The 24717-nt window shown below is 40.9% G+C and overlaps 1 protein-coding gene across 5 annotated transcripts in view; it reads left to right on the top strand.

The window, feature by feature from the left end:
• PHACTR1 (phosphatase and actin regulator 1) overlaps positions 1 to 24717 on the top strand; it is a 1119307-nt gene that overhangs the window by 1087745 nt on the left and 6845 nt on the right. For all 5 annotated transcript variants that reach the window (XM_086965260.1, XM_086965262.1, XM_086965265.1 and 2 more), the window contains 2 exons: positions 58 to 198; positions 21449 to 21525. In XM_086965260.1, the coding sequence (XP_086821386.1) occupies positions 58 to 198; positions 21449 to 21525 (218 nt within the window). The remainder of the gene's footprint in view (positions 1 to 57; positions 199 to 21448; positions 21526 to 24717) is intronic.

Raw genomic sequence — 24717 nt, 5'->3', positions numbered from 1 at the left:
TATCAGTGAGAAGTGCTGCTCGAAAAAGTTATTCTGTTCTTTCTTTAAATCCTGCAGCTAAGTCAGAGGCCAACTGTTGAAGAGCTCCGCGAGAAGAAGATTCTCATACGCTTCAGCGACTATGTGGAACTGGCAGATGCACAGGACTATGACAGGCGGGCAGACAAGCCTTGGACACGACTCACAGCAGCTGATAAGGTAGGTGTTACTGGGACAGGTTCAACCATGTCATCCCCAAAAAACTGGAGGGATGTTTCCACTGAATGATCTTTCTTCTATTTCTTGGAGTGATAGCCAAGCTTAGGCAACGCTTCGCTTTCTGTTCCTTCACAGGAGGTTCTGCATATTCTGTAACATGTTTAGACTTATCTGCAGTGCAATACATTTCACCACTCTGCTTTTATTTGTTAACCTGTTCAAACTCCACGTTAACCTTGCTAGACCATCAGAGATCAGCCATAATGTTGCTGCCGAAAAGCAGGAGTAAAGGGTTCAGCTGCATTTACAACCTATTTCTAAATGTGATCATTGAATTAAATGGTTGTGCTGAAGGAGAATATGGAATGCACTACAAATATTTGTCTCCTGTGACTAATTTATTCGATCACCTGCACAACCATCTGACATACGCTTAAATAGTTGGTTGTATCTGTCAAGCTCTCAGCTAGCGAATTTTCACACACATCTTGCAAATTACTGCGCAGTATCTCCTGGCTAGATGACATTAAAGGGCAGTAAGGTAGATGCGGACCCAGTTTCTGTTGCCTAGAGACGTTTTTTTCTATTTCACCCATGTCCCCATGTTCTTCCCAGAGCAATATCTCCATTTTACAGTAAAGTCCTAGGATTTAGAGTGCGAACCGTGTAATGTGAAGTCCTTGTGCAGTGATCTATTACATCTCACTGAATGCGTTACATGTTTGGAGGGTTGAACATATGTGCAATGTAAGCTTTTGTACATGAGTAGGAAAATAGCAATTAGAGAAGAGGGAAAGCGGTAATGCCTTCATTCATGAATGTGGAAAATTGGAGGGATTTTCTGTGCCAGGCATCACCCAATATTTGACTCAACATTAAGGTCAAGGTTCTGTTCAGTAAAATGTTCTACTCCAGTTCCGAATTGAAGAGTTGCCAAATGGTTCACCAGTTGTAATTCAGAGACTGAGAGAAAGAGGCTAATGCTGGGGGTCATTAGAATTGTGTAAATAATTTGTAGTATCCTCAGGTTTGTACACTTTACTCCTCTCCATCTAGCTACTCAGCCAGTGTGAGTATTCCGGGTAGAATGTTGGTGTGAGTGACATAAGTGGAATGCTTGGGTGCCTGGTGTATGTGTGTTGGCAGTTGAGGATGGGCTGAGCAGCCCGGAGGCTGCTCCTGGTGGGGCTTATCTAAAGAACTTAATAAACTACTTCTGCTTATACCTGGCCACGTCTACAGCATCTACTTATGACACCAGAACATGTGGGACCAGCCCACTACATAATTTATCCTGACAAACGGCTTGTAACAACAATACGTTATACCCTTGCCGTTCTGCACACATTTTTTAACCTCATCGACAAAAACATCAAAACAGGTGGGTCATTTTGATGACTTCCGCCACACATAGTTAACTGTGTAAGATCTGAAGCCTGGAAACGCTCCCAAGTCCACTTGCCCTTTGTGACTCACCATCTGATCAATTGCAACACAAGGTAAATGTTTCTGCTGATACCCGGGTAGGACACCTCCAACTTGGAGCATGCTAGTTGGGTGCTTGAGCTCAAGTTGGGTAAGCGAACTATGCTTATTTTGATGTTAGTCTGGTAAATAAGATGGCCTCTTTTGCTAAACATAGAAGGAGGATTTATTGCTGGGCGCACAGCGTCTTTTAAAGGTTTTTATAGTTTGTGTGGATCTCCAGAGTATCGCCTTCTGTCTGGAGGCGTAGTGAACTGAAATGAAAGGGTTGCACTCTCAACACTGAGAGATGTCCTCTGGGTTCCTGAAAAGTCCTTATGTAAAGGTTTCATAAAGGATTATAACTTTACTCAAAACGTAGTTATTTGGATATTTATTCAAATATATTCATTGTTTGTTATATTCACAAGTGTATTCTATTATTCATGTTCCGTTATCACTTTTTTGCACTCATATGATCCCAATGCATTTCGGCATTCCCATTATGCCTTCATCTGGGGATATATTTCTGTAAACGAAGAAATGCTTATATTTTACATAAAGAAAAAACTGTTCATAGGCTAACAGGTACATGATAACCAACGTTAGTATTATTGTGCCTAAACGTGCTCAGAGGGCGTGATTGCTAAAATTGAGAAAAAACTGAGACAAAACCTGCAACGGTCAGATCAGAAGTGCAACATGATTAAAGGTGGTATAACGTGAACGGAGAAAATTATTAGTCAAATAGCACAGTTTGGAGCGCGTGGTGAAAAGCGTGTGATTCGCGCTAAGGTTTTAATGGAGTTCATACTTTAAAATCAACGGGTGCATTTCGAATCCTTCAGTAAAGAAATAACGTGGATTTAAGCCCATAGTGAATAGCGCGCATATCGCGCTAAAGATTTCGAAAGGTTCTTGTTTTAAATTAACACATTAGTGCCTTATAAATCATGCAGCGAGAGTAGTGCTTACCGTGAAGGTGCAAAACACGTCCGTAAACGCCGACAGTCTGAGCTGTGACCGGGTTCAGGAGAGGATGTAACCCGGAAGTAAATATAAGTAAAAGGTGACGTTAGGGCGCAGCCTCCAAGGGAACGTGTGTAAAGTGTAATACCCGAGGGTAAAAGACGATTGGAATGATTAGAAAACGGTTAGGGGTGGTGAGAGAAGTGAAATGTGACATGCAGTTTGGCAAAGATAAGACTGTAATGAAGATATCGTGATACATTCAAGATAGTACTTCTTGAGATAAAAACGATAAGAGTCAAGTTATAACATGCAATATATATACATTAGCCTATGAGGGAAAACATAAATTGCTCTAAGTAAAAATATCAAGCTGTAAATGGTATAGCGAATTAACCACTCTGCGGATATAAGGAGTCATTGGCTAGAGCCCCAGCTGTTCAAAGATAACATAAGTATTCCACTCGGTCATTTAGGCCGAACGGTTTCATGCTGCTTAATGTGAAAATCCAATAGCTTTCTCTTCTCAATAGTTCTAGGTGATTGTCTTTGCCCTCTTGTTGTTTGACTGTTTCCAAAACACAATATCGTAGCTGGCTAATGCCATGGCCTGCTTCCAAAAAATGTTGTGCTACAGTGGATTTGAGTTGTTTATTCCTTATGTTGGATTTATGCTCGTTGAGCCTTATTTTTAGTTTCCTTTGGGTTTGTCCAACGTAAATTTTGCCGCATGGGCATTTCAACATGTAAACTGCGTTGCTGGTATCGCAAGTTGCTGTAGCTCTGACTTTGATTTTGTTGCCCTTCATTGGGTGGTTAATTGTAATCCCTTGGATGACATTATTGCAGTGGTTGCAGTTTCTGCATGGGATTGTTCCTTTGTGTGCAACATTGATTAGAGGTGTTTTCAAAAGTTCTCCTAGGTTTCTTGCTCTGGTAAATGCGAAGGTAGGTTGAGTATCGAAAATTTTGTTGAAGTCAGGTTCTATCCTAAGGATTTCCCAATGCTTTCTGATTATTTGTTTGAATTTGTAGCTTGATGTTGAGTATTTGGAAACTACGGTGATTGAATCCTTATCAGATGTGGGAGTGTTGGACAGTAGTTGACTTCTGGTTTTGGTTTCAGATCGTTGTATGGCCTGATTGAGAACGTGGTGTGGGTACCCTCGGGCTTTGAATCTCTGTAGAGTGATTTGCATCTCTTCTTGGAATTGGTGGTTTTCCGAAGTAATTCTTTTGGCTCTGATGATTTGGCTGTATGGTAAATGGTCCTTCAATGGTTGTGGGTGGAAGCTGGAATAGTGTAATGTGTTGTTTCTATCTGTTTTTTTCCAAAATAGACTGGTGGTGAATCCTGTGGGAGTGTTGGTGATTTTGACATCCAAAAAAGTTATGGATTCATTGTGAATTTCATATGTAAATTGGATACGTTGATCTATGGTATTAAGTAGTGCCAGTTGTTGTTGCAAAATATTTTTGGGGCCTTGCCATATCAGGAAAATGTCATCTATGAATCTTACAAATATCTTTAGATGATCCTTCCATTGAGTTTTGTTAAGAATGTGATCTTCTTCAAATCTGTGCATAAAAATATTTGCATAGGCCGGTGCTGTAGAATTGCCCATAGATGTTCCTGTTAATTGTTGGTACCAATCCTCTTTCCATGTGAAATAGCTGAAAAACAGTGTGAATTGTAGAAGTTCCATTAGGAAAAGTTTTAAGTGGTTGTCCAAGTCGCTTCTCAATAAACAGTATTCAATGGCTTCAATCCCCATTGAGTGTGGGATAGATGTATATAGAGATGATACATCAACTGTGCACAAAAGAATTTGACCATGGTCATCTATTTGCACTTGGTTCAGTTTATTGATGAAATCTGTGGTGTCACGAATGAATGTTGGAAGAGAGAAAACGATAGGTTGGAAATATTTGTCTAGGAATTTTCCCACAGGATCGTGGATGCTGCCACATGTGGATACAATAGGCCTGCAAGGAGGCGTTTGTGGATCCTTGTGTATCATGGGAACCAGAAAGAATTTAGGACTTTTAGGATGCTTGGTAGTGAGATACTTGATGGTTTTCTCAGAGATTATGTTGCTCTCAAAGGCTTTGTTTAATATTTTATCAAGTCTTTCCTTGAATTGGATGGTGGGATTATTGGGTAATTTCAAATAGGTGTTGGTGTCCGAGAGGTGAACCATCGCTTGTTGATCATAATAAGATGTGTTAAGAATTACTATGGCGCCACCCTTGTCAGCTTTAACACAGGTAACTTGGTTGTTGTTGGCAATAGATTTGACGGTACTAATCTCCTTGACGGTGAAGTTTTTGTGTTTGGATTGTCGATTGCAGTTGAGTTTGGATAAGTCGTTTCTGACTAAAGACTCATACGTGTCGAGTGTCTTATGTGAGACTGGTGCAAGAAAGTTACTTTTAGGACGTAGGCCCTTGAGTTGATCTTCCTGAAGGTCTATGGGTGTTTGTACAATGTTTTGGAAGAAATGTTTTAAGCGGAGTTTCCTCATGAGTTTGTAAAACGAAATTTCCAACTCGAGTTTATTGGTTCGGGCAGTTGGTATAAATGAAGTGCCTTTTTGTAAAATTTTCATTTGAATTTTACTGAAATGATAATCCGAGATGTTAATTACCAGGTTGTCGGTTACTTCGCCTTGGTTTTCTTGGTGGTTACTGTTCTGGTTTGTGGAGGTTCTTTTGTTTTTTCTTGTTCTTTTTGACCTCCTGGGTCTTCGCGTTGATCCTGGCCTACCTCTAAAAAAGGCTCGACAGATGTTGAAGGTACTTCCGAGGTGATTACACTGCCTTGAAGATTGGATGTTAGTTTCTGAGGTGGAGGTCGGGTTCGTCTTCCTTGTAAGTTCATGGTGTCATCTTCAGAAGAAGAGGTTTCGGTGTTGGCTGTGTAAGGTTTGTTTTGCCGTCTTTTAGCGTAAATATCCGCCCATGTATACACCTCGCCCATTTTATAATCTATGGTATCCCTTTTTAGTTTGCGAATCTTGTGTTCAGTAACTTCAGCAGTGTGTTTGGTCAGTTGAGCGTTGATATCTTCCATGATTTTATTAAGTTCTTCTGTTGTGTAGCTGCTTTCCAATTCTGTCTTCACATGAGAGATTTCTGTTGCGAGTTCTTCCAAAATGGTTGATAATTCTTCGATAATCAACAGTATTAAGTCAAGGCTGCACTTATTAAGGATGGCGTACCATCTATCCTTGAATCTTTAAACATTTTTGCATAAGGATGGTTTTAATGGTATTCTTAAGCCTCTCGGTATTCTCTGTGCCTTGTGGTACTTAACCATGGTGCTTGCGTGCAGGCGTTGGTTGATTATTTTCTTTGACAGGTATAACAATTGTTTGATGTTTTGTTCCTTACTGCGGTTCGTGGTTAATTCGGTGGTTTCTTCGCTAATGAGTGCGTATATTCTGTTGACTTCCTCGTTAGAATATGCAAAAGTTTCCGCTCTTGCATCCGTGAGATTAAATATTTCATCTATATTCTGTGCGTGCTGTCCAGCAGTTAGGCAGACTGATAGATATAGAAGGAGGATTTATTGCTGGGCGCACAGCGTCTTTTAAAGGTTTTTATAGTTTGTGTGGATCTCCAGAGTATCGCCTTCTGTCTGGAGGCGTAGTGAACTGAAATGAAAGGGTTGCACTCTCAACACTGAGAGATGTCCTCTGGGTTCCTGAAAAGTCCTTATGTAAAGGTTTCATAAAGGATTATAACTTTACTCAAAACGTAGTTATTTGGATATTTATTCAAATATATTCATTGTTTGTTATATTCACAAGTGTATTCTATTATTCATGTTCCGTTATCACTTTTTTGCACTCATATGATCCCAATGCATTTCGGCATTCCCATTATGCCTTCATCTGGGGATATATTTCTGGAAACGAAGAAATGCTTATATTTTACATAAAGAAAAAACTGTTCATAGGCTAACAGGTACATGATAACCAACGTTAGTATTATTGTGCCTAAACCTGCTCAGAGGGCGTGATTGCTTAAATTGAGAAAAAACTGAGACAAAACCTGCAGCAGTCAGATCAGAAGTGCAACATGATTAAAGGTGGTATAACGTGAACGGAGAAAATTATTAGTGAAATAGCACAGTTTGGAGCGCGTGGTGAAAAGCGTGTGATTTGCGCTAAGGTTTTAATGGAGTTCATACTTTAAAATCAACGGGTGCATTTCGAATCCTTCAGTAAAGAAATAACGTGGATTTAAGCCCATAGTGAATAGCGCGCATATCGCGCTAAAGATTTCGAAAGGTTCTTGTTTTAAATTAACACATTAGTGCCTTATAAATCATGCAGCGAGAGTAGTGCTTACCGTGAAGGTGCAAAACACGTCCGTAAACGCCGACAGTCTGAGCTGTGACCGGGTTCAGGAGAGGATGTGACCCGGAAGTAAATATAAGTAAAAGGTGACGTTAGGGCGCAGTCTCCAAGGGAACGTGTGTAAAGTGTAATACCCGAGGGTAAAAGACGATTGGAATGATTAGAAAACGGTTAGGGGTGGTGAGAGAAGTGAAATGTGACATGCAGTTTGGCAAAGATAAGACTGTAATGAAGATATCGTGATACATTCAAGATAGTACTTCTTGAGATAAAAACGATAAGAGTCAAGTTATAACAGGCAATATATATACATTAGCCTATGAGGGAAAACATAAATTGCTCTAAGTAAAAATATCAAGCTGTAAATGGTATAGCGAATTAACCACTCTGCGGATATAAGGAGTCATTGGCTGGAGCCCCAGCTGTTCAAAGATAACATAGGTATTCCACTCGGTCATTTAGGCCGAACGGTTTCATGCTGCTTAATGTAAAAATCCAATAGTTTTCTCTTCTCAATAGTTCTAGGTGATTGTCTTTGCCCTCTTGTTGTTTGACTGTTTCCAAAACACAATATCGTAGCTGGCTAATGCCATGGCCAGCTTCCAAAAAATGTTGTGCTACAGTGGATTTGAGTTGTTTATTCCTTATGTTGGATTTATGCTCGTTGAGCCTTATTTTTAGTTTCCTTTGGGTTTGTCCAACGTAAATTTTGCCGCATGGGCATTTCAACATGTAAACTGCGTTGCTGGTATCGCAAGTTGCTGTAGCTCTGACTTTGATTTTGTTGCCCTTCATTGGGTGGTTAATTGTAATCCCTTGGATGACATTATTGCAGTGGTTGCAGTTTCTGCATGGGATTGTTCCTTTGTGTGCAACATTGATTAGAGGTGTTTTCAAAAGTTCTCCTAGGTTTCTTGCTCTGGTAAATGCGATGGTAGGTTGAGTATCGAAGATTTTGTTGAAGTCAGGTTCTATCCTAAGGATTTCCCAATGCTTTCTGATTATTTGTTTGAATTTGTAGCTTGATGTTGAGTATTTGGAAACTACGGTGATTGAATCCTTATCAGATGTGGGAGTGTTGGACAGTAGTTGACTTCTGGTTTTCGTTTCAGATCGTTGTATGGCCTGATCGAGAACGCGGTGTGGGTACCCTCGGGCTTTGAACCTCTGTAGAGTGATTTGCATCTCTTCTTGGAATTGGTGGTTTTCCGAAGTAATTCTTTTGGCTCTGATGATTTGGCTGTATGGTAAATGGTCCTTCAACGGTTGTGGGTGGAAGCTGGAATAGTGTAATGTGTTGTTTCTATCTGTTTTTTCCGAAATAGACTGGTGGTGAATCCTGTGGGAGTGTAGGTGATTTTGACATCCAAAAAAGTTATGGATTCATTGTGAATTTCATATGTAAATTGAATACGTTGATCTATGGTATTAAGTAGTGCCAGTTGTTGTTGCAAAATATTTTTGGGGCCTTGCCATATCAGGAAAATGTCATCTATGAATCTTACAAATATCTTTAGATGATCCTTCCATTGAGTTTTGTTAAGAATGTGATCTTCTTCAAATCTGTGCATAAAAATATTTGCATAGGCCGGTGCTGTAGAATTGCCCATAGATGTTCCTGTTAATTGTTGGTACCAATCCTCTTTCCATGTGAAATAGCTGAAAAACAGTGTGAATTGTAGAAGTTCCATTAGGAAAAGTTTTAAGTGGTTGTCCAAGTCGCTTCTCAATAAACAGTATTCAATGGCTTCAATCCCCATTGAGTGTGGGATAGATGTATATAGAGATGATACATCAACTGTGCACAAAAGAATTTGACCATGGTCATCTATTTGCACTTGGTTCAGTTTATTGATGAAATCTGTGGTGTCACGAATGAATGTTGGAAGAGAGAAAGCGATAGGTTGGAAATATTTGTCTAGGAATTTTCCCACAGGATCGTGGATGCTGCCACATGTGGATACAATAGGCCTGCAAGGAGGCGTTTGTGGATCCTTGTGTATCTTGGGAACCAGAAAGAATTTAGGACTTTTAGGATGCTTGGTAGTGAGATACTTGATGGTTTTCTCAGAGATTATGTTGCTCTCAAAGGCTTTGTTTAATATTTTATCAAGTCTTTCCTTGAATTGGATGGTGGGATTATTGGGTAATTTCAAATAGGTGTTGGTGTCCGAGAGGTGAACCATCGCTTGTTGATCATAATAAGATGTGTTAAGAATTACTATGGCGCCACCCTTGTCAGCTTTAACACAGGTAACTTGGTTGTTGTTGGCAATAGATTTGACGGTACTAATCTCCTTGACGGTGAAGTTTTTGTGTTTGGATTGTCGATTGCAGTTGAGTTTGGATAAGTCGTTTCTGACTAAAGTCTCATACGTGTCGAGTGTCTTATGTGAGACTGGTGCAAGAAAGTTACTTTTAGGACGTAGGCCCTTGAGTTGATCTTCTTGAAGGTCTATGGGTGTTTGTACAATGTTTTGGAAGAAATGTTTTAAGCGGAGTTTCCTCATGAGTTTGTAAAACGAAATTTCCAACTCGAGTTTATTGGTTCGGGCAGTTGGTATAAATGAAGTGCCTTTTTGTAAAATTTTCATTTGAATTTTACTGAAATGATAATCCGAGATGTTAATTACCAGGTTGTCGGTTACTTCGCCTTGGTTTTCTTGGTGGTTATCGTTCTGGTTTGTGGAGGTTCTTTTGTTTTTTCTTGTTCTTTTTGACCTCCTGGGTCTTCGCGTTGATCCTGGCCTACCTCTAAAAAAGGCTCGACAGAAGTTGAAGGTACTTCCGAGGTGATTACACTGCCTTGAAGATTGGATGTTGGTTTCTGAGGTGGAGGTCGGGTTCGTCTTCCTTGTAAGTTCATGGTGTCATCTTCAGAAGAAGAGGATTCGGTGTTGGCTGTGTAAGGTTTGTTTTGCCGTCTTTTAGCGTAAATATCCGCCCATGTATACACCTCGCCCATTTTATAATCTATGGTATCCCTTTTTAGTTTGCGAATCTTGCGTTCTCGGCTTTAGAGGTAGGCCAGGATCAACGCGAAGACCCAGGAGGTCAAAAAGAACAAGAAAAAACAAAAGAACCTCCACAAACCAGAACAGTAACCACCAAGAAAACCAAGGCGAAGTAACCGACAACCTGGTAATTAACATCTCGGATTATCATTTCAGTAAAATTCAAATGAAAATTTTACAAAAAGGCACTTCATTTATACCAACTGCCCGAACCAATAAACTCGAGTTGGAAATTTCGTTTTACAAACTCATGAGGAAACTCCGCTTAAAACATTTCTTCCAAAACATTGTACAAACACCCATAGACCTTCAGGAAGATCAACTCAAGGGCCTACGTCCTAAAAGTAACTTTCTTGCACCAGTCTCACATAAGACACTCAACACGTATGAGACTTTAGTCAGAAACGACTTATCCAAACTCAACTGCAATCGACAATCCAAACACAAAAACTTCACCGTCAAGGAGATTAGTACCGTCAAATCTATTGCCAACAACAACCAAGTTACCTGTGTTAAAGCTGACAAGGGTCGCGCCATAGTAATTCTTAACACATCTTATTATGATCAACAAGCGATGGTTCACCTCTCGGACACCAACACCTATTCGAAATTACCCAATAATCCCACCATCCAATTCAAGGAAAGACTTGATAAAATATTAAACAAAGCCTTTGAGAGCAACATAATCTCTGAGAAAACCATCAAGTATCTCACTACCAAGCATCCTAAAAGTCCTAAATTCTTTCTGGTTCCCAAGATACACAAGGATCCACAAACGCCTCCTTGCAGGCCTATTGTATCCACATGTGGCAGCATCCACGATCCTGTGGGAAAATTCCTAGACAAATATTTCCAACCTATCGTTGTCTCTCTTCCAACATTCATTCGTGACACCACAGATTTCATCAATAAACTGAACCAAGTGCAAATAGATGACCATGGTCAAATTCTTTTGTGCACAGTTGATGTATCATCTCTATATACATCTATCCCACACTCAATGGGGATTGAAGCCATTGAATACTGTTTATTGAGAAGCGACTTGGACAACCACTTAAAACTTTTCCTAATGGAACTTCTACAATTCACACTGTTTTTCAGCTATTTCACATGGAAAGAGGATTGGTACCAACAATTAACAGGAACATCTATGGGCAATTCTACAGCACCGGCCTATGCAAATATTTTTATGCACAGATTTGAAGAAGATCACATTCTTAACAAAACTCAATGGAAGGATCATCTAAAGATATTTGTAAGATTCATAGATGACATTTTCCTGATATGGCAAGGCCCCAAAAATATTTTGCAACAACAACTGGCACTACTTAATACCATAGATCAACGTATCCAATTTACATATGAAATTCACAATGAATCCATAACTTTTTTGGATGTCAAAATCACCAACACTCCCACAGGATTCACCACCAGTCTATTTCGGAAAAAAACAGATAGAAACAACACATTACACTATTCCAGCTTCCACCCACAACCATTGAAGGACCATTTAACATACAGCCAAATCATCAGAGCCAAAAGAATTACTTCGGAAAACCACCAATTCCAAGAAGAGATGCAAATCACTCTACAGAGATTCAAAGCCCGAGGGTACCCACACCGCGTTCTCGATCAGGCCATACAACGATCTGAAACCAAAACCAGAAGTCAACTACTGTCCAACACTCCCACATCTGATAAGGATTCAATCACCGTAGTTTCCAAATACTCAACATCAAGCTACAAATTCAAACAAATAATCAGAAAGCATTGGGAAATCCTTAGGATAGAACCTGACTTCAACAAAATTTTCGATACTCAACATACCTTCGCATTTACCAGAGCAAGAAACCTAGGAGAACTTTTGAAAACACCTCTAATCAATGTTGCACACAAAGGAACAATCCCATGCAGAAACTGCAACCACTGCAATAATGTCATCCAAGGGATTACAATTAACCACCCAATGAAGGGCAACAAAATCAAAGTCAGAGCTACAGCAACTTGCGATACCAGCAACGCAGTTTACATGTTGAAATGCCCATGCGGCAAAATTTACGTTGGACAAACCCAAAGAAAAATAAAAATAAGGCTCAACGAGCATAAATCCAACATAAGGAATAAACAACTCAAATCCACTGTAGCACAACATTTTTTGGAAGCAGGCCATGGCATTAGCCAGCTACGATATTGTGTTTTGGAAACAGTCAAACAACAAGAGGGCAAAGACAATCACCTAGAACTATTGAGAAGAGAAAACTATTGGATTTTCACATTAAGCAGCATGAAACCGTTCGGCCTAAATGACCGAGTGGAATACTTATGTTATCTTTGAACAGCTGGGGCTCCAGCCAATGACTCCTTATATCCGCAGAGTGGTTAATTCGCTATACCATTTACAGCTTGATATTTTTAATTAGAGCAATTTATGTTTTCCCTCATAGGCTAATGTATATATATTGCATGTTATAACTTGACTCTTACCGTTTTTATCTCAAGAAGTACTATCTTGAATGTATCACGATATCTTCATTACAGTCTTATCTTTGCCAAACTGCATGTCACATTTCACTTCTCTCACCACCCCTAACCGTTTTCTAATCATTCCAATCGTCTTTTACCCTCGGGTATTACACTTTACACACGTTCCCTTGGAGGCTGCGCCCTAACGTCACCTTTTACTTATATTTACTTCCGGGTTACATCCTCTCCTGAACCCGGTCACAGCTCAGACTGTCGGCGTTTACGGACGTGTTTTGCACCTTCACGGTAAGCACTACTCTCGCTGCATGATTTATAAGGCACTAATGTGTTAATTTAAAACAAGAACCTTTCGAAATCTTTAGCGCGATATGCGCGCTATTCACTATGGGCTTAAATCCACGTTATTTCTTTACTGAAGGATTCGAAATGCACCCGTTGATTTTAAAGTATGAACTCCATTAAAACCTTAGCGCGAATCTCACGCTTTTCACCACGCGCTCCAAACTGTGCTATTTCACTAATAATTTTCTCCGTTCACGTTATACCACCTTTAATCATGTTGCACTTCTGATCTGACCGCTGCAGGTTTTGTCTCAGTTTTTTCTCAATTTAAGCAATCACGCCCTCTGAGCACGTTTAGGCACAATAATACTAACGTTGGTTATCATGTACCTGTTAGCCTATGAACAGTTTTTTCTTTATGTAAAATATAAGCATTTCTTCGTTTACAGAAATATATCCCCAGATGAAGGCATAATGGGAATGCCGAAATGCATTGGGATCATATGAGTGCAAAAAAGTGATAACGGAACATGAATAATAGAATACACTTGTGAATATAACAAACAATGAATATATTTGAATAAATATCCAAATAACTACGTTTTGAGTAAAGTTATAATCCTTTATGAAACCTTTACATAAGGACTTTTCAGGAACCCAGAGGACATCTCTCAGTGTTGAGAGTGCAACCCTTTCATCTCTTTTGCTAAACCACACACATGGGTGTTGAAATATCACCAATCACCATAATATTTTGCCAGCCAAATTAAGGTTCTAGGTTGGCTACCTGGAAGTTGCAGAACACCCTCACTATCTTCGACATCTTCCCATACATACAGTAGTTTGTGGTCTGTATGTCAGGTTGTGCAAAGCTTGCGGAATATACATGTTATGTACGTGCGTTGCTCTATATTAGCCAAACTGTATAACACATTTCTTAAGGAAACTTCATCACTCTCTGAAGGAAGGAAATTCAGAGTTCTTTTTTTTTTGTTTTTAACTTTTTATTGTAAACAAGCTAACAGGAAAAAAATACAATACAAATATGTATATCCAGGACATTAAAGACATTAGAGAAATAGTTAAATTATACAGCAAATATTGCAACAAGGAAGGAACAAAGAGGTATCATCAAAACGACAAAGAAAGATCATAGACATCCAAAGTTGTTGAACGTGGAGATAAAAAAAAGTATATAAATTTATAAATTTCATACAATGTCAAAGAAAATAAAATTTTAACAAAATAATATCAAGTTGAGAAGCAAGTTCCCCAATTTCTTTCAAATTTTATCAGTGAACGGCCTCCCCTTAGGTTTGCTAGGGCAGATTCCATGGAATGTATTTCCAATACTAAAGCCCACCAATCCCAGGCCGTAGGTGGATCTATAGCAATCCAGGCTCTTGCAACAGTTAGTTTAGCACAAGAGATAAGTATGGTTGCCAAAGAAGATTGTGGGATTTGGGTAGGTTGATGATCTAGCAAAACTAGGGGTGGGCAGTGAAAATAGGCAAAAAAATATTCTTAATTCTACAAATATCTTGGATCTCGTCCCAGAAAGTTTTAAGCTTAGGGCAGGAAAACAACATATGAACTAAATTAACGGCTACCCCAGAGCATTTAGGGCATTTTGTGCGGTCTGTAAAATCTGGATTGGGGGACCATCTGGAGATTCTTTCAGGAGTATAGTAGAGCATGCACGTTGTTCTAAACTGCTGTAGCCTAAGGCTGGATGATCTTACTAGCTTGTTGATGTTAGAAAGGGAGTTCGTTATTTGCTTCGGGGTGACATTAGAGCCGAGTTGGACCCCCCATTTCTCCGCTAGTTTAGGCAGGTCATTTGTTTTATATTTTAATAATAGTTTATAAGCCCCACTAATAACTGATTTAGTTTTTTTAGAATATAAACAAGTCCAGATATCACAGTCTGCAATGCTTCGAATCTTTTTTTTATTAATTAAAAAATCATGGATCTGTAAGTATTTATATCTGGCATTTTCCGGTAAATCATATTTAAGTTTAAGCAGATTAAAATCAACAAATCCCTGTGGGCCGTATAAGTGAGCCAAGGTACTAACTCCCTTCTCTGCCCATATATTATTGATATTATCAGAAAATGCTCTTGGAAGACCTGGATTACCCCAAAGAGGTAGCATCGGGTGAAAGAACGAAGTCCTACAATATATCAATACGTTCTTCCATATCTTTGTTATATCCCTGGCCGTCTTGAACCTTACCCTCTTGAAGTAATTGGGGTCATTTGCTGTAAACAAAAACATGTTTGACTCTTGATTCAGCATAAGATAATGAGAAAATATGGTTCCTTCCTTATGAAATAAAGAACGTAATCGTGAAAAAAATGAAGACCAAAAATACAGCTTAAAGTCTGGGAAGTTAAGCCCACCCTCACTTGTGTTATTTTTCAAGTGTTTCAGCGATCTTCTTGTTTTTTTATAGCCCCAGATAAAACTGTTTAAAACACCATCCAATTGTTGAAAAAAACGATTATTCAATGCCAATGGAATAGATCGAAATAAATATAAGAACTTCGGTAATACCTTCATCTTAATAAGATTAATTCTGCCGATAATATTCAGAGGTAACCTATGCCACTTCTTTAAAAGTATAGCAGTGGATTTGATTAATTCATTATAATTAATATGATTTATTTCTTGTATTTTCGCCGTGAGTTTAACACCGAGATAGGTAACTACCTTGCAAATCTCTGGAGTAGCCGTAGAGGGGGAATAATTGGCAACAACTTGTGTCTTCTGTATGTTAAGCCTATAGCCAGATACTTTCCCAAATTTAATTGCCTTTAGTTTAATTCCTTTTAGGGCCTTATTTATGTCATTTGTATAAATAGCAATATCATCCGCATATGCAGTCAGTTTAAGCTCTTGAGAGCCAGAGCTAAAGGGCACAATTAAATTTTGCGAGTTAAGAGCCATTAAAAAAGGTTCCAAAGAAAGAGCAAATAAGAGGGGTGAGAGAGGGCAGCCCTGGCGAGTGCCACGCATAATTGGAAAATCTGAGGAAGTTAGACCATTATAACTAGTGCAGGCAAAGGGATTGTCATATAGAGCCTGTATGCTCCTTAGAAAGTTTCCACTAAACCCCATTTTAAGCAGCGTGTTCCAGAGATAGCTCCACCCCACTCGATCAAACGCTTTTTCCGCATCTAATAAGATCATGCCTAGTGGGGTGGATTCTATCTCTGCGACATCGAAGGCCGTTATAGCCGTGTTTACGTGTGAGGTAGTGTCTCTCCCGTGAATAAAACCATGTTGCTGAGTATTGACAAGTTGAGGCATAATAGGTACCAGTCTGATTGCAAGGAGTTTAGCAAATATTTTTGCATCTGTGTTTATCAATGAAATTGGCCTGTATGACCCTCTCTCTTCCTTCGGTTTGTCTTTCTTTAGAAAAAAAACTATTTTCGCCCTATTCCATGATTTGGGTGCTTTTCTATTCATCCCTACTGACTGCATAACTTCTAATAATAGCAGGTCTAGTTCGGATAAACATGCCTTATATAACTCCAACGGAATAGTATCTTCCCCTGCCGCTCTACCCACGGGCAAATGATTAATAGCCTGATGTAGTTCTATCATGGTTAAATCATCAGACAGGGAGCTCAGGTCTACGCTATCAGCTGCACGCATTGCGTATTCCTCAATATAGGACCGTATAAGATCCGGATCTGGCTGATCCTCTGGGGTATATAGAGTTTTATAGAACTCAGCAAATAGCTCTAAAATCTCTTGTGGTTTATTATATATCTTGTTATCTGACCCCCGAATATTAGAAATTAGAGAGCCTGCTCTGGACTCAGACACCTTATAAGCCAAAATGCGGCCAATTTTGTCCCCCCCCCCTCATATTGCGCAATTTTATATTTACGAATATTTGCACTATGTTTCTGATAAAAGCTTTTCTTTGCATTGTTTTTTAAAGAACTAAGTTTAAGATTAATATCCGTGACAGTTGGTAAATTATGTCGAAGTGCCAGGGCCAGTAACTCTTCTTGATTAGTTATTTGTGATATTATCATAGCTCTGCATTGTTTAAGTTCGGCATTTTGTCTATACACCTGTGTGAAACCCCTTATGCTCGCCTTACAGGCATCCCATACTACAAGACAGGAGGCCGAGTTCTTGTTGATACTAATAAACTCAGCAAGATGTACTTTCAGCTGCGAAATATAAGATGCATCTGAGATAAGATATCTGGGAAAGGAGAACACTCTGGGGGGAGCTGTGCTGTGTGGTGTAAAAAATGATATAATTATAGCGTTATGGTCGGAGGAAATGCGGGGGCATAGGGTCATGGAGCAAGTCTCTAATACATTGTCACTGACTAGAGCCATATCTAATCTTGAGCATAATTTGTGGGGTGCCGAATAATATGTATGCCCAGATCGACTTGGGTGTAGCTGACGCCAGGCATCTTTAATATTATGTATACGACAAATATCTAATATGGCTGCCCTAGTCTTATGCATCCGTTGGTGGCTATTAGGTCTGGTTGTATCCAGATAATAATCCATGATACAGTTAAAATCGCCCATAATTATAATTTCCCCCACCCAGTCCAACAGTTTTATATTCAATTGGTCAAATAACATTGGTTCGTCTGTGTTAGACCCGTACACCACACATAATACAAATGTATTGTTTTCATACTTGAACTGCATTATTGCCCATCTGCCATCTTTATCGTGGGCAGTCTGCAAGACTTCAACTCTTACGCGCCTATCCTTAAGTATTGCAACCCCTCTTATAGATGTCCCAGCAGACGAGCAGACCATAGTTTCATATCCTAATTGGTTAAGTAGTTTCCTATCTTTCCAAATAAGATGTGTTTCTGATAGCAAACAAAAATGCGGTTTATATAATTTCAATTCTTCGGAGACCAAGGATCTCTTGCTTTTGCTATTCATACCCGCTATATTCCATGCTAAGCATTTTATTTCATGCATTTAAAAAGTGGTGAAAACATCGGTTCCTATACCCGGTAAATAAACAAACATTGATAATTATATATAGAAAAAAACAACTGTAATGGGGACAAAAACGTCGTAGATTCTTGATCTTTCTCAAACAATTAATATCACATCTAGTATGCTTCAAGTTCAGTGCCATAATGTCCATGTCCTGTCTATCTTCAATTAAATCCCTGTTAGCCTGAAAACTTGTTTTAGCCATTTTCCTCCAACCCAAAACCCACCCACCAAGACCTGCAGAGAAGGTCCCCCCCCCCTACCCCCCCTAGTACCTACCCCAGCCGGGGAAGTACCGACCTTCAGCTTCAGCTGCCGTTGGAGAGGCAGCTCTTGTAGAGGATCGCCCTGACGGGCCCCCACCCCCCCTCCCTTCCTTCTCAAACCCCTGAATAGACTTGTCCCAAGACAACAAAATTTTTTTTTTTTTTTTTGTTTTTGATGGCGGAGTGAGGATCCGTGCTAGCGGTTCGTCTGAGAGGCTCTGACCCTCTCCCTTCTTTCCCTCTTGAGTAACTGGGGTCCCGCAACCGGAGATGCGGCAGAGATGCGGCAGCTCTGTTACATGTCGAGAAAATGAAAAATGAAATGAAGTACTGAAAAGCGGCTGGAAGCGATAAGAGTGACCTTTACTTCTTTATCACCGGAGACAGAAGCAGTAGTGTTCCCGACGCTCCACAGGTGCGAGATCCAGGTCAGGACGCCGACGCCGATGCTCAGCTTTCCGGACCCGGCAAATCTCCTTTGGCGGGTGCTCCGCGGCTGGTTCAGCGGCTCGGGGCTCCATTGGATAGGTCTGAGCCTCCGTGTTGTTACTGGTGGTGGAGGTGGCTGGCGGCGGCGACGGAGTAAGATGTCGCACAAGGGTCCGAACCCCCCTAGAACAACCAGGAGTAACAAGCAAGCTACCCCGGCTCTCCACATGGCCACTCCTGCTGCTGCTGCAAGTTTACCCTCTCCAATTATCGAAGAGCCGGCCACGGAAACTCACGAGGAGCTGGGGGCTGCTTTGAATACTAACAGCGGCGGCGGAGGCGGAGGCGGCGGTAGTGGTAATGACAGCGCAAGAGCCAAGGAGATACCGGCACAACAAGCTTTAACCTCCAAGAAACAGACCCAGACCCAAGCCGGAGACCAAACGCAGGCTAAAGGCAAACAGGTACTGAAACCCTCGACATTGGGGAAAGAGGCTAAAAATGTACTTACTAAAGCTGTCAAGGCTGGGGTTGGGTCCAAGCAGATTGCTAAGACTGGGGCTATGATAGAAGAAGAAAATGAGAATGGTTTGTGCTTCTTAACAAATACCTCAGCGAGCGACACTCCTAAAACTACCCCGGCTATGTTACCTTCTGGTTCTATTCAGGAAGGGTCCGCCCCTACTCCTAAAGACCTCAGTGGTACTGCAGCACAAGTGGAGGTGGAGGTGGAAATACAAACGGCCCCAGTCTCAATGTTAGATAGCTCAGGCTGTGCTCCATGCAAGGGGAATGTGGGGGATATTAACTTACCCATAACACAGGCCGAAGATATGAGAACTGTCCCTCTACCGTCTAATAAGGTAGATGAGACCATTCCGGCCAAAATCAAAGAGCCCATCCCCCCCAAAAAGCAACCAGAGATTGAAGGGCCAACTGGGCAAACAAACAGAATGGTGGATATCGATACGGATGTCGAACTGGACTCTTACGAAGACTATGAGGCTGAATCTGATGAGGACCTCAATGATAGCAGATCTAACCCCTCGATGGGGGGAGGAGTCTGCAAGGCTAAAAATAAGCAAAGAACCAAAAGGGGGAGCAAGGCTGCTGGGACCTCAGTTATACCTAAAAGCAGTAACAGGCAAAATGCAAGAAAACCTTTACAGGTTAAGAGTCCACTGAGAAAATGGATAGAAGCAAAGGGCTTAGTTAACACTATGGCACTAAGACTATCCGGGGCGAGCCCCCCGGACCACATGTCCATAGGTTCTACCCCAGATAATACAACCCCTACGAGTATTGCGTCCAGTACTGCTAGTCCACAGTTGATGGAACAACCAGTGGAGCTAACCGTAGAGGGACCCCGGGGGCCAGGGGACCCTATTACTCTTAGATCATCTACACCGCCATCATTATTGGCAGGGGACCCGAACCACGTAGATACTTTGGCCTCTGCCAGCAAGCGTCAGACACCACCCACCGAATTTATTACTGTAATGTCATCTAAAACGGTCCTTGAGGGTACACATCCAGAAACGTAGTCAAGACCTTTCTTGGGGCCTGTCTCGGGGCCCGCCATAGTCAACCAGTCACCTTTGGATGAAATATTACAAATATTAAGTAATCAACGGGCCGAGGCGCAAGAACATTACCTTCAATTGAGAGAAGATAATAATAAGATGCAGTCCTCTCTTTTTGAACTTACGGCTAAAATCGGTGGGATCTCGCAAGAAACAACTGAGTTACAACAGCGGTTGGTGGAGGTGGAAGAGACTACCACCAAGGTGGCTTCGGCATCCGAAAAACATGAAGATCAGATCTCTGGTCTTCAAAGGAAAGTCGAAGATTTGGAGAACAGACAAAGACGCTCTAACCTGAGACTTTTTGGGATCCCGAAAAAATCGGAAGGATCAGACCCGAGGGCTTATGTCGTTGGCATACTTAAGAATGCTCTCCCCGACTTGGCCGACTGGGATTGGGACTCTCAAATACAACGCGCTCACCGGCTGCCATTATTTCAGAGAAACAAAGATGCTCAGTTCCCTTGTCCATTTTTAATATATTTTGGGAATTTCCTTTTGCGTCAGGCAGTCTGGCAGAGAGCACGTCCTAACTCTCCAATCTTGGTCGGGGGTTTGTCGCGCTTTACCCGCTCGGACTTAAGCAAGGACACTATGGACAGACGGTGGCACTTCCGTAAACTGATTGATCCCTTCAAAGCCTGTGGTGCCCAGGTATTTTTGCAAGAACCTGCACGCCTCAAAGTCATAAAAAATGGGTGAACTTATTTTTTCAATGAAACTAAGGAGGCTGAAGCTTTCTTAGTCAATATCAAATCAGATAAAAATTAGAGACAGATCATTACAAGAGTTCTACAGGGATCTCTCTCCTTCCTTTCCCTCTCCCATTTTCTCTCTGGGGTTTCTGCTTTTCTCCCCCCCCCCTTTTTTTTTTTTTTAGGGGATTGATAAACTGCTAAGGTAGCTGGGTTGCTAAAGGGTAGCTGTCTGGAGGGTTAATCCCAATTTGTCACTGTTTAGGTTATTTAAAGAACGGATAGAAAAGAATGGAGGGGAAAGAGGGGGAAAAAGAGGAAGAAAAGAAAAGGGGAAAAAAAAAAAAAAGGAAATTCAGAGTTCTATTCATGTGCAATTAGTACATCTTTGTAGGCACAGCGTATAGGTCAACTGAACCAACACTGAGTTCCTAATTTACCTATGTTTGCCTGGCTTAAAAGACAGAAGGTACGCTCACATTCCACTACTTCCAGCCTCGCCCCCATTTTCAGGCACACAGTATTATACAGGTTCAGCAGGTATACTACTTTATCTATATGTGTCTGCAGATTAATTTTAATGTAATATTTTTCTGTGCTGTCCATGTGATTACAGATGCAAAAAAGCTCAGTGGTGCATGAGCCTGGATGTTTGGTTTATGCAGTTTCATAAATGTGTAATTTTTTTTATATCACAGGCAGCCATTCGAAAAGAGCTGAACGAGTTTAAAAGTACAGAAATGGAAGTTCATGAACTCAGTAGGCATTTAACAAGGTGGGTCTTCATACCTTCTTTTTTTAAATTTGTGCTATAGCTTCTTACAGCATATAAAGGATGTGCTCACATTGCACTAAGAAAGAGCATTATAATCCTATATAAAACTCGATAGGTGCACTGATTGGTTGTCCTATATTCATTACCACCTCTTTGGGGACTCCTAAGTACCCAAATACCTGCACATATGTATTTAATTGTAGAGCTCCTGCTCCATTGCCTTCCTTAAGTGCTATGTTATTCCTCCCACTTGGTGTGATTTTAATTATATTTGACTCAGGTAATCCCCTGCAACAATATGCATCATTCCACCTAAGTTCAAATTATTAGTGTTAACTAGCCAATCTTACTACACAGATAAAGTGCGGGGTCACTGCCGGCCAAAAAGGATATCTCAACCCACTGTACGCCAGTGACAGCGAACTGTACCATAAGGCCTCATCAGATATGGGATCCATAATATGACATTCTGCTTTAGCCTTGTCCAGTTAGTGGTGTAGGCAGTTTTCCTCAAATTAAATGAAGAGATTTAATATTGAATTTTCCCACATGGTGTAACCCAAAATAATTATATACAGTTGTTGCTCTCAACTTTGTACCAGTCGAGCATTCTAGTGGCAGCTCCTCTGCTAAGGCGGAGGAGCGTCGCCCCACTGCCTTGGAGCAGGAAAAGAAAGGAAAAATAAAATGATAACTTATGGTATTATCATTTTACTTTGTCCTCCTGCTGTGGGAGCTTGCTTTAGGGGGCAGGGTGGGACTGAAGAGCAGGGGTGGAGTGGCGCAACCCTCCTCGGCCGCCCAAACCAGTCATGGCACTTTCCCCCTTCTCCATGCAGGCTGCATTACAGCCTGTATGGAGAACATGTCATGGCACTCAGACCAATCACAATGCTGCATTTCAGCGTTGTGATTGGCTGGGGGAGCCCTGGTGCTTCCTGCTTCCTGTGTCTCACACGAAGCAAGGAAGAGGACGCAGGAAAGGCATCGGCGGCCAACCAACCGGCAGGGAGGTAACCCCCAGATTCATCAAAGTCCTGTTTTGCGAGTCCTTAATAGCGAATTTTAAGGATGCGCTATTAGAGACTCGCAAAACGGGATGCATGTAGAAATCGCAATAATTTTAGGGATTTCTACAGCTTCCTCATTTGCGATTCGCTAATTGCTAATCGCAAATAAGGAATGGCTTTCCCATTCATTCCTATAATGGGGAGTCATACCTTATTTGCGATTAGCAATTAGCAAATCGCAAATAAGGAAGCAATTCCAAGGGTGCCAGGTTGTCCAAAGGACACCCTGTTGCACCCCTGAAATGGTAATGTCCACTGGTATTGCGCACACACATGTCCCAAGGACATGTGTGTGTGTGTGTGTGTAACATACAACTTAGAAAAGTGCATTTTTCTAAGTTTTTGCTATTTACCACGTAGTTAGACTTCGCGGTAAATAGCGGCCCCAAATTGCAATTTTGCAATTTTAAAATTGATCATGAATTGCATTTAAGGAGTCTCAAATTGAGATTCCTTAAATGCAATTAATCGCAATTTAGCGATTTCTACATTTGCGATTTTTGCATTTGGGATGATGCACCCCAAATGCAAAAATATCGCTCGCAAAGGGCCAGATTCTCAGAATCTGGCCCTTTGCGAGCCGATTCTGGTTTGATGAATCTGGCTGTAAGTGTTTAAAAAATATATATATAGATTGTGACCTGACCCCCCACCGACCCTGCCCCCCCTGCTGCTTCCAGGCAGTAGCCGTGACTGCCAGAAGATACAACCTTTCCTCTTTTCCACAAACATTCACTCCACTCTGCCAGCCTCTGTAATCTCCCAAATAGACTGGTAAATGCATAGCCCCAAGGAATGAAACACTGCTCACTTGTTTTAGTGACTCCAGCCGAACAGCTTTGAAGTCAGTCTGCCACGCTGCTCTCCCCTAACATCAATCTTACAACATTAAAACACACCATTGAATCCAATAATATCAGCACTGTCTCTCATCAGTCCACATTATGTTGAAGTCCTACTGCACCATCAGCAATGCCATACACTTAGGCAAGCCAGATTGCCTTACTGGAAAGGTATCTTAGTAGGACAGTGAGCAACACATGCCAATTCCCTCTCCCTGAAACCCATCTAGAGAACCTATGAAGAAAGATCATGAATAGATACATCCTACTTGTGCCTCCTTAAACACTAGAAATACTTGTCACTCTAAGACTTTCCTCATCACTCCTCCTGTTCAGGACCAAACTGAACATATTCATGTCCTGTGATGCCTGACTACACGCACAACTGATGCTCGGCCAACCACACCTAGATCCCCTAGTTCTTATCTGCCATGTATCTGGTGCTATTGCTCTTGCGTGTATTTTTCAAGGCTCTAGACCTTCCACCTGGACAACCTTTCTACACCTATACTTCATGCTCACAGACCTCAAGCAATATAATATTAATATGTACAATCTATTGAATGGTTGAATGTATTATAGATTCACACAAACTTTTGTATGTGTTGGGTTTAAGTTGTTATGTGATTGGATGCGCTTTAAATGTATAATCTTATGAGGGATTTCCAGGCTTTGGCAGTGGCCGCTAGGTTGGCGTTGCCTGTGCACCTATGTACTTATTGCTTATTGCGCTTGGTCTACTAGTACATTCTCCTTATTTTCAGTATACCTACGTGCTATGAGCAGAACCCCTCGTCCTCTGACTAGTTTGAATCCTTTAAAGTAAATACAAATAAAAGTAAAAATAGCTAGATAAACCTTGGGTTGCTTACAGTTCGGTTACAAATTAATTGCCAGACATTATGTGATCTATTAATTTGAGGCGAAAGCCCCTTCAACAAATTCTGCCTGGATTCTCCAGAGGACATGTAGCTGCTGTAATTCATTTAACTCCTTTGTTTACAGCTGATATTTTATTTCATAGTAACTTAACACTTTGGGGGGGTCTAACACTATTGTATACCCAAAATGGAAGTTGCATTCCCGCCTATGCTCTGCCCTTTACTTCCACTCCATATTTGTTTTGTAATCTTATTCATGAAAAGGCTGTGCAGAGACAAGAGGACATACTTGTGGCTGGTGAGAAATAAAGACATTGTCCAAAAGTAGAAAATAATAGTGACCCATTCTGGCTAAAACCTAGTATTATTTAAAGAACATTTAGTTGGTGAGAATTACAG

Source organism: Lissotriton vulgaris, chromosome 4_1 (assembly GCF_964263255.1).
Source record: "Lissotriton vulgaris chromosome 4_1, aLisVul1.2, whole genome shotgun sequence".
Classification (NCBI taxonomy): Eukaryota; Metazoa; Chordata; class Amphibia; order Caudata; family Salamandridae; genus Lissotriton; species Lissotriton vulgaris.
Note: the sequence above shows the minus strand (reverse complement) of the source record. Positions and strands in the feature narration are given on the sequence as shown.